This window comes from Centruroides sculpturatus, unplaced genomic scaffold, assembly GCF_000671375.1.
Source record: "Centruroides sculpturatus isolate CEXI.00-Female unplaced genomic scaffold, Cexi_2.0 scaffold600, whole genome shotgun sequence".
Classification (NCBI taxonomy): domain Eukaryota; kingdom Metazoa; phylum Arthropoda; class Arachnida; order Scorpiones; family Buthidae; genus Centruroides; species Centruroides sculpturatus.
This window is the reverse complement of record NW_019384814.1, coordinates 9,340-21,120: the sequence shown is the minus strand read 5'-3', so window position 1 is coordinate 21,120 and position 11,781 is coordinate 9,340. Positions and strand designations below refer to the sequence as shown.

The following is an 11,781-nucleotide window of genomic DNA, read 5'->3' as shown; positions in this document are numbered from 1 at the left end:
CCCTATAATTACGATTCCTATAAAACTACGAAAAAATATACGTATTTTGGAAATGTTGAGTCGGATTAGTGTAGAATCGATTAATTTTATGGAAGAAAACCTTTCAATCAGCCGTAGTCTGTAAACTTGACACGTGTCGGGCTGTGATTGGAACGACTTGTAAGAAATCGGATTCCTAATAAATTGGAACGTATCTATATCTTATAGGGGGGTCGACTGTATTTATTAAATGAATATCCGCAGCAACTTGTATATAAGTGGTATAACTCTTATACCAATAATAGATATAATGTTAAAAATAAAAAAATAGGTTACTTATATATTAAAATTCCATATATTTCAAAACTTTATGAAAAATATAAAAGCTTTTTAAAAAATTATTATTTTGTCAACTTAGTAGGTGAACAGCAAAATAGGTTAAATAAAAGTAGTTATTTGATTAACAAAGAAAATGTGAAACAGTCGAAGAATCCTCTGGAAGAGGCAGGAGTCGTATATAGGTTGATGCATACATGTACAGAATGAAAGTGCTATATTGGCGAAATGGGAAGAAAACTTGAAGTGAGACTGAAAGAATGTGAGGCGACAATTCGACTAAAATAGAACTGAATCCCTGTGGCAACAGCATTGTAGTGTATTATTGACTGGAATAATATCAAAATATTGTATAAAATAGAAAACCTTGTAACGAGACGTATTGTTGAACATTATTGTATCAAAAATTAAGTAAATGCTATTAATTTAAATACTGGTGCATATGTAGATGCATGCTGGAATAATTTGATAGAATATAAAAGCATTGGCAATGTAAATCATGATATTCACTGATGATGCTAACAGGCAAAATGCTTATGGAGAAAAATGGAAAATAAAGTAAGAAATAATTGTTAAGTTTCAAGTCATAGTCCATCTTTGTCTTTAATTCTTTCAAAATCAGATAGAAAAGAGTGAATTTAACTTGCTTATTCTTAAGAAATTTTACAATTTTTTTTTAGAATTTATTGTTTTTAACATAAATATGTTTTGTTTTACTTTGTTTATTTCAATTATAAACCAATATTTCTGTATGTATAAAAGTGTAAATATACATATTTGATTACAAATATAATTGCTTAATTGTTTAAAATGTATATATAATCATTTGAACAATATTTACTGAACAATAAATTTTTGTTATCTAGAAACAGTAAGACTTAATACAATATATTTTTTAATTTAGAAAAATTTGATAACACTTGTACAGACTATTATTATGATTTCTTGAATTTAAATGAATGCCTATTTATTGTCACTTTTTAGTACTGGATTTATATTTTAATGTAAAAATCAGAGAATCATTTTCAATTCTTCAGACAATATATTAATTACTACACTAAATAAAAATTAAAGGATAAAACAGATTCCTTTATTTTTTTCTTGTGATTTTCCAGAAATAAAAATAAAACAAAAGACAATATTTAACACACAATCATTAATGAATATTACAGGAAACATAATTTATCATTCAGAGTGACTGGATAAAATTATTACAGAAATGCAATAATTTAAAATGTTAAAATATAGGAAAAATTCAAAAGAACTAGAAATAATATGGTAAATTTACAACTTAAAAGAAAACACACTATCATTCAATATAACGAAGATAATGTAGCCCTAAATGTAAAAATCAATCAAGGAACTTTATTATATTAATACTTTGTATGAATCAATATTTAATGTTCTGAATTAATAGATATTGTTCAAAACGTTGCATAGTCTCTCTAAAAAAAGTGAGTACATCGACTGCAGCTTGTTCATTATTATCCAATAAAAATTCCAACAAAACGGGAATGACAGTCGGTGCAACATCAGGAAATCTAACACAAGAATGAAGAGTTCAAAGCAAAAGCTGACGATACTTCCTTATATCATATTAATAGATATTGTTGAAAAACATTAATCATTTTTCACAGATATTCATTTTAAAATATATTCAAAGTTATTTCAGTTATTGTATTTAGAGAATAATATATTTTTTTCAATACATCAGCACAGTAATTTAGTAAAATTTATGTAGGAAATTTGTAACTGATTTTTTAAAATTCCAAATTAACTCATTTTTATCAAATTCCAAAAATGAGAAAAACACCTACTGACATATCAAAACTATAATTATTTCTATTTTTTATCCAGCAATTGCATATTTTTTTAAGGTTTAATTAAAAAAATTAAATATAATGAATTAATTTATTTCTATAAGTTAACAGAAATGTGATAATCAAATATAAATTTAAAAACTACCATAACTTTTGGACTATAAAACATCTGGATATAAGCTGCAGGAAGTAAAAACAGGTAATTATTGTAAACTAATTGACAGAGAACCTGCACCTTTATATTAACCACACCAACTTTTAGTTGCTGATAAATCTCAATGTTAAACATGCATTCACATGCAAGAGTAGTGATTTTTTCTACCTACTAGTTTTTCCACAAGAATATTTTTTCAAAATTGACTTATTTAGCTATACTTCCTTGATATCTATGCATATATGCTATTCATGTAAAAACTTTGGTCAAAAAAGATTTTATACTTATTACAGGCCCCCTGCCATAGGAATTTGCCATCTTGCACATGCATACATGGCAATCATGAGTGATCTCCATGACAATCTTTCATTATTGATGCAAGTAGTAGTTATGATGTCACAGACATTTGTCAGCTATATGTGACATAATGTGTGGTCTGCAAGTCATTATGTCTTTGAACACTTGTTTCTGTAAGATAGTCTGGGTGCTACAACCTTCAACAATTTAAATGTTTTTCTGGATTTATTTCATTCCAAAAATACAGAAAAATCATTAGCTGGTTCTTCTGAGAAATACCTCAGCTCTCCTGTCATTTATTTCCAGCTGAACATATTTCACATTAGCCCACACACTTGCAAAGGACATTGTTCTGTAAATGAAAATGTATGATACTGAAGTTTGGTACACGCATAGAAATTATATGACAGGATTTTTCAGAATTACCAAATTTGAGGAATAGCAATTACATGCAATATAATTAATTACACATGAAAAATTAGTGGAAAAGTGCTACCTTATGCATATATGAGGGCTATTTTTTAAATAAGGTCCACTTGTGAATGAGAGTGAGAATGACGTGCGATTGCGGCAGTGCATGTGTGCGTCTGCTCTGAGCATGCTTTGTGCACATTTAAGGACTATTTGCAGCCATATCATCTGTCTGTGTGCTGAGCTGTAAAAGTTTATAATGTTTAAGAAAATTGAGCCACCCGCTGACTGTAAGATACAATCTGTTATTTGATTCTTGAGTGCAGGAAACTTGGAAGCAGCGAAAATTCACCATCAGATTTGTGAAGTTTAGGGTGATAATACTATGAGTGATAGCAAAGATCAAAAGTGGATGAGAATGTTCAAGGACCAGCGGGTTAATGTGCACGATGAGCCATGTCCTGGCTGACTTCTGATTTCTGAAGATTTGGTTTATGATGTGGATAACAAAATTCAAGAGGACCGACGATTCACGATTTCAATGTTATCAATTGAATTTCCACAGGTTTCAAGATCAGTTTTGTATACCATTGTTTCAGAGAAACTGAATTATCGAAAATTGTGTTCTCGGTGGGTTTCAATACTGCTTTCTGATGATCACAAAACAAAAAGATTGGAAAGTGCTTTATCATTTTTGACTCGATACAATCAGGAAGAAGATGAATTGTTGGACCACATCGTTACATATGAGACTTGGGTGTCTCACATGACTCCTGAGTCCAAGCAACAGTCAATGGAATGACGACACACATCTTCACCAACCAAAGAGAAAGCCAAACAGTCCATTTCAGCACAAATTGTGGCAACTGTCTTTTGGGACAGGAAAGAGATTTTGTTAGTGGATTTTAAACTGAGAGGCACAATAATCAATTCTGATGCATATTGTGTGATCTTGAGAAAATTCTGGCGTGCTATACAAAACAAACGGCATGGTCTACTGTCTTCTGGTGTGATGTTGCTCCATGACAATGCCACAAGTTTCTGCACAAACACAAGGTCTAATCAGTTCTTTTGTATGGGAACAACTGGATCATCCACCTTACAGTCCAGACCTTACACCCAGTGATTTTCATTTGTTTCGATACTCAAAGAAGTTTTTTGGTGGTTAACAGTTCAACAACAACATAGAAATGAAAACTGCAGTCATGGATTAGGCTTTTTCACAGGCGGCAGATTTCTTTGAAGTTGGAATTCAAAAAATTGTTGAGCGGTATGACAAATGTTTGAACAAAAATGAAAATTATGTAGAAAAGTAGATAAAAGTATGTAGAATATGGGAAAAAGTATATTTTAATAATATTTACAATATTTTTCTTCTTATTAAAAAACGAACCTTATTTAAAAAATAGCCTTCGTATGTATGTTTGAAAAAGTACATTTGATTGCAAGTTAAAAATATACAAATGTTTATTAAAAACAACAGTTACAACTATAATTTAAAAACATTACTGGCAACAAAAGAAATTTTCATTGATAATTTCAATGTTTGTTAGCATTGAGTTATTAAATTAATATGTAATTTTTAATAATTCTTGATATTGCTGATTTTTATTTCCTAATTTTGATATTCCTGATCATTGATGATAATATTGGTCAGTACTTATTTTTCTGACTTCAATATTGCAAAATGTTGTATCAATAGTTGATTATTCAATAATATGGAACATCAGTAGTTCAGATGATGTTGCTACTAGCAGAATGATGTCAAATTTTCCACACAAGCTGCAATCTCCCTTTTCCAATGTAAAAACAACATATCCATGGCTTATACTTCAAAAATTATGGTAAAATATGATATTTTCAATAAATTTTTTAATATATTTAGTATCTATTGATTAATATATATCAATAAAAATTTAATAATAATACAAACCAATAACTGAATTGCATGTAAACATTCTGCTGTAATTTCCTTTGATTTTAAGTAACGAACTTCTGGGTGAATCACATTAAAAGAAACCCATGGGCAAGTATAATACATACTTAAGTACTCTTCTTTCTAAAAATATATTTAAACAATTTTAAACAACAGCCAATTTCATATTTATTCTTATTTGCTAAATAGAAAAATTTCAAGTCATATAAATTAAAAAAGTCAAAAAGTCAAAATTTCAAAATAAAAACCATCAATTATTTAATATACATTTCCCATTCTTCAAATCATAATTTCAAAGAAGCTATATGATAAAATTATGAAAAGATGGTAAAATTTGTCATTTCATCTATCAGGTGATAATCTGATAGATGAAATACTCATAAATGATACTACTCTTTTAAAAATTTTTAATTGGTTGTAATAGCATAAGTTATATATATATATAACTTATGCTATTACAACCAATTGAATTGATATTTACCATTATATATATATAACAAGAAAAAAATTGAATTGATATTTACCATTATATATACACAGTAATACCTCGACATACGCGAACCCAGAGTTACGCGATTTTCAAATCTCGTCGATTCGTCTTTTGTTTGAGTGCCACACAACCCTTGATTACTCACTCCCCCCACACTATTGTTCAGATTACATGTTCGGACGTGTCGCGCGGAATTGACGCATAGCTACAATTTATTTTGTGTTATTTATTTCTGTGTTTGTTATAACTACGGAGACTCGAGAGACTCTACTATGTCATCTAAACGAAGTAGAACTAATTCTTCTGCATCAAACAAGAAAAGAAAAACTTTATCTTTGGAATGTAAAGTTAAAATTGGGTACGTTTGTAAAGTTGAATGAGTTAAACGAGAATGACGTCATCGTTATTCGTATTTCATTAGACTTTTCGAACGATTCGTTACTAACGTGTTTAACTTGTTTGACTTTACGAACGTACCCATTATTAAAAACTTCGATACAAAAATGAAAATTTGTGAATTGGCAAAGAAGTTTGATCTACCGGAATTGCCAGTCAGAACAATTATAAAAGGTAAAGAAAAAATTCTCGAAGCTGTGAAAAATGCTCAATTTTTAAATTCAAGCCTCATTCGTAAACGTCACGGTAGGGTTTCTCAAACAGGATTCCGGGATCCCAGTTGTTTTTTTAACCCGGGAAATATCCCGGGAAATTTTTCTTATCCCGGGAAATCCCGCAAATTTCTTAAAAATTCACTGTTCTTCTTATTTTGTGTTAAGGTTGAGGAATTTTGCAAATAGAAAGCATAATTAACTCATTCACTGTCAGAATACATTTGTATTTATTAATTTTAAANAAGAAGATTGCCGCCAGCATCCAATCTCAGCCATCGCATTAATTGCTTGGAGGTCTGGCCCCTAGTCAGTAAACTTAATCTTAATTTGGCCCTTCTTCACAAAAGGTTGTGCATCCCTGATATAATAAAAAAAATTATAATGATATAACCAAAGAAATAAAAAAAATTTATAAGCTTTTTTTATTGAAAGTGTATACAATTTTAATCAGAAGACTTATAGAATCAGTTGAGGTGTTAATTCACAGAAAACACACCAAGTTTGTTTCATTGGGCTGCAATTTGATAGATGAAAGACGAGACCATCTGGTCTCGTCTTTCATCTATCTAACCTTAGGGGCAGGAGGCCCCAATTAACTATATACAAATGTCCAATGCAAACCAGAAGTCATGTTATTTCAATTCAAAACTTTTTCCCCGAAAGGTGTTAGATAGATGACCAGCACAACTCTATTGCCAACAGGAAAAGTATGATGTACAGGGGCAAGCCACTACTAATTTGAAGTGGAGAAAATATATTTTAAATTAAATAAATCAAAAATATGATTAAAACTTGCAACCTGGCATTGTGATGATGTAATAATTGATAATTTAGTATAGAAATATTGCATTGGATTGAAAAAGACAACACTCCTAAAAAACATCTTCAGTGATGAGTTAACATTTCTTCTCAGTGGTAAAATGACAACCTACAACAGGATTTACAGGAAACTTTGAAAATCAAGGAGCACCTGTAAAACATGTTCGCAAAATTCTAAAGATGAATATTTTTGTGCTCTGAGCAAAGATAATGTATGGCCTCTTTTTTTTCATGAAGGTATTATTGATTATCATTTATCTGGGTATGCTGGAAAATTCTCTCATTTAATAGTTAAACAACAACTACAAAGGATGCATGCCCTTTCAGAAAGAGCACACACACACCACCCCACTATCAAATAAATGTCCATGATTTTCTCAATAAACATCTCTCGGGTCAATGGATTGGTCAAACAAGGCCAACAGCATGGTCAATTCATTTCCTAGATTTGATTTGACCATTCAATTTTTCTTTTGGGGTTTCATTAAAGATCTAGTGTTTATTCCACCTTTGTCTGCAAAATTCATCGACAAGGAGAGGGCCAAACATTCTGGTCTCTGATTTGAACGAAACTTGATTTGTGTTCAGGACGTGTTCACAACTCCTTGTCCAAATAATAGGAGCCACTTCTCAAGTGTTTCCAAAAAACAGGTCTCTGAAAACTGAATGTTTAGCTTGTAAGTCTTTGGATGCTGTTTCAAGTTTGTCAATAAATTGAATTTGGTCTGCTGTATCACCAATGGTATTCACATCAAACCAAAATGATTAAGATGTAACTTGATGTGGTTTGCTAAAAAGTAATGCCTCAACCAGTTCTGTAAGTCTGATTAAAATGCTATATGCTTTCAAAGTTGTAAAGTCCTTTTTGAATTGCTGTGCACAACAAATCATATTGTGGTTAACTTTATTAAAATATCCATATTATTAAACCAATAAGAAAAATTCCAACTCTGTACTGTAAATCAGCTACTTCCATTGTTAGATAGACAAACAACTTGTCATTGCAATCATAATTTCATTAACAATTTTAGAATAAAATTAAACAAAAAAAAGCTAGAATTTTTAAACCTTTATCCCTTTTTGAGAGAAATATAACAAACATTAATATAATAGATTGTAATTTGTATTTGACTTACATTTAAGATTAGTGAAAATACTGTACAAAACAATTTTGAAAATTTAATGAATTGCTCAGAAATATTACTACTATATAATGGCACAAAAATTTTCAATATAAAAAAAAAATTTTCCCATTACAATTGATTTTTTAAACTGAAGATTTATCTTATGATTGTTATATTTCCATATTTTGTTTTAATAAAATGCATGCAATTTCCTCTATAATGTAACAGGGATAAAAAAAAATACACAAGTGACTACAAAAAAATTTTCCCCTTTCTCTTGACAAAATTAGATGTCATAATTGATAATGATAGTAATAGTAAACTAAGTACTGTGTGAAATTCATCTCTAACAGTAAATAGAAAAAAGTAATACAATTCAGGAATATGCCTAACTCAACAGAATTGCTTATTCACAAGCAGATTCAGCAATGCTTTATTATTTTATTATTAAAAAAATTATATTGATATTTAAAATATCAAAACTCTTGTGTTTGAACTTATGATGAGATGAAAGGCCTCAAAAATTAATATTTAATCAAAAGTAAGTTGATTCCTTAAATATCCACTTCAATGCAAATAATTACAAAAGTTACTTTAACAGATGAAAAACAATGTCATTTTTGAACATTGAACAAGTGCCCTTGAACATTCAATGTTCAAAAACACTTAGACTATAATTTTTTCCTCCATTAAAGCAATGTTTTGTTGATAAAAAATAATATTGTAAATTAACAGTTGTACAAACAGGAAAGTGTTAAGTATTCAATATTACGTAAAATTTATAGAATAACCCAGTCATCGTTCAAATACCACATTTCCTCAATTAAATGTATCATGAGTTTAAAATTGAATTTCATGATTTTTTTTATATTGAGAAATTATTTAAATAATCAATTTCATTAAGTCTTGTTAAGTAATAACATGCTAGAAAAACAATAAGGTATTCACATGCAGTTTTCCTTTCTAAATCAAGTTTTATGAGTTTTAAGAAAGATGTAAAAGCATTGTTTTCTCAGCACTGCTCTCATTACAGGTTCTATGGCAAAAGCCAATGGCTTAACCAGTATTCTCCTCAGGCCATTTTTTCCAGGTACCTGTCCAGATAATAAATTTCATAAGTGTTTATATATATAAAAAAAATATGACTTTTCACATTTTTCAAATGTAGTTCAATCNATCATTCGTAAACGTCACGGTATTATCGCTGAGATGGAAACAATGTTAAAATTATGGCGTAATAATCAAGTAAATGTGAAAAATTGTAAAATAATATAGGCTTAATTTGTTATACATAGGTATTATCTAAGATTTTATTAAACATTTTTTCTAAATTATTGTTTTCTTTAGTCTCCGGCCCAAATTAAAAATTATTTGTATGTATTTATATGCGAAATTTACCCCAACTTACGTGAATTCGACTTACGCGGTTATCGCTCGGTCCCACTTATCGCGTAAGTTCGGGGTATTACTGTATACATAATGGTAAATATCAATTCAATTTTTTTCTTGTTTTTATATCATATGAAATTCAATACATATAGTACATGCTAAATAATTTCAAAGGAAAGAAAAACAATTACTAGATTGTCTGTTATGACATACTGGAATTGTAATTAACATCTTCACTATTTGATTATAATTTAATAATTGTTTAATATGAATTTGTCCCAATTTTAGCAGTTGTCCAAATAATGAATCAAACAAAGGAGCCGATTCCATTTTTAATCTCCAGATCTATCTCATTAATTTTGTTCTGTATACATTTATTACCTAAAGTTTTAATTTTGAACTACTTGAAAAATTACATGACGGGTGCTAAAATGTTTGCAACTTCACCTAGGTGCAAGTGAACAAAAACTGTGCTTTGAGAGTTGTAGGAAAAAAAATTCTCAATACAGTTTACAAGAGTCCGTAACAACCATTGTTTGCTTCCTTTTAGCAATTTGAATCCATGGCAGTGGGATCAAGAACAGAATTTAACAATGCCAACAAGAACAGAGTCATGAAATTCTCATTTCTTCAAGAGAAAGAAGACAAGAGATTCATTACAACATGCTGGCAGTTCTAAAGGAAGACTGCCCCTGCCTGATAATGAAGAAAAAACCAGTAATGTGTTTCTGAACAACACATTTCAAAGTAACAGATAAGTCACACTCTGGACAGACTGTTTCAACAGCAATAGATAAAAGAGTGGATGAAAAACATGACCTGATTAAGACTATCAACATTTCTATGAAGATTGCTGAAAACTTGCAAATTTTTCAAGAAAAGAATTTTCCACATCATACATAACATCCTCAATAGGAAAAATCTGTCTGCAAAATAGATTCAAAAATTCCTCAATGCAGACCAAAAGTCAAATTGCATGATTGCCTCCTGAGATATTTTGGCATAGTTTCACATTAGTGCTGAAAACTTTGTGGCCTGATTGATGACTGTAAATGAAACATGGATCTATCATTATGATCCTGAGGTAAAGGAACAATGTAAGAAATAACACCATAATGCGTTTTTGTAATCAAAAAAGTTTTGCATTCAGCTACAGGCTAAAAAAAGCATGACTTCCAAGCTATGGAACAAAGATTATATAATTTTGATATAGCATATGATGAAAGCAGAGAATCAACCCAATCTATTACATGTACCTATTAGATAAGTTGCAAGAAGCTCTAAAAGAAACACTGGGAAACCAAGTTGGATGTCTTTTGTATACTAGTCACCAGAAAATCAGAGATTTTGAATTTGAATTGTTAAATCACTAGGCCTGTTCACTGGACGTTACCTCCATGGATTACAATATCTTTCCAGAATCGATAAAATATGTTTAAGACAAACTCTAACATTCAATTTAAGATGAGAAAGAAAATTGTAGTAAGTTAATCTGTATTTTGATGTAAAGTTGCATAAGTTTTAGAACTAAAAAAAAAAATTGTGAAAGAACTAAAAATACACACTAAAACTTACAAATGTGTCAGCCACAACATATTCTTCATAACAAGGTGTCTGCCTTAAAAGCCATCCAATTTTTACTTCCAAAGATTTTGAGGAAGCATCACAATCAACTAAAAAAAAACAATAAAAATTATTATTATATTATAAATTTTCATTTAATTTTTAGAGATATACTGTATTGAATATGCATTTGAGAAAATATAATCAGGGGTGCACAACCTGCGGCCCGCGAGCCACATACGGCCCCTTATCAATGTTTATGCGGCCCGCGGACGGTACAGGCCAAATCCCTTCTTTTGAAGTTTCTAAGTGTAGAACTTTTCCCTTTCACAAAGTCATTAGCACCCAACTGTTTTATAACTTTCCCTGAAGTGAGAAATGGGGGGTTGTTCTATAAATAAATCTATTTCTAGCTAACGCTTTCTGGTTTAGATATCGAATATTTTAAGGTCTAATACATAGTATTATAACGATTTTTTGAAGAATCAAATCAAATAAAATGATGTTAGAACGTCATTTCCGATGTTATCAGGAAGTTTCTATTTTGATGGGAAATCTTCAATTTTATGCTTCGGAAAACTTGCTTATTTGTCTAAATAGCGTCAAATAACAAAAATAAGTGAAAATAGCACTGAAAAACCATGAAAATAACGATTTTTTAGCATTTGTTTACATTCTAGATTCTGATTGGTATAGTCGAATTTGAATCAATCTTTTCTGAAAAGACGCTTATTCGTCAACCTAATGTCATTCAAACTAGAAAAAACTAACCAGAGTTCAAAAAGAAATGTACAAAAAGCTATAACAACCAATAATTTACAACAATATCTCTCCATAGACTAAGAATAGAAA

General features: G+C 29.9%; 1 protein-coding gene across 1 annotated transcript in view; it reads right to left on the bottom strand.

The window, feature by feature from the left end:
- The window catches only part of LOC111629820 (transmembrane protein 87A-like), a 55,726-nt gene that overhangs the window by 35,669 nt on the left and 8,276 nt on the right, over window positions 1-11,781 (bottom strand). Inside the window, exons 2-3 of the mRNA XM_023373728.1 lie at window positions 10,942-11,039; window positions 4,931-5,056 (exon numbers count right to left, since the gene is read on the bottom strand). Of these exons, the coding sequence (XP_023229496.1) occupies window positions 4,931-5,038 (108 nt within the window). The 5' untranslated portion in view covers window positions 5,039-5,056; window positions 10,942-11,039. The remainder of the gene's footprint in view (window positions 1-4,930; window positions 5,057-10,941; window positions 11,040-11,781) is intronic.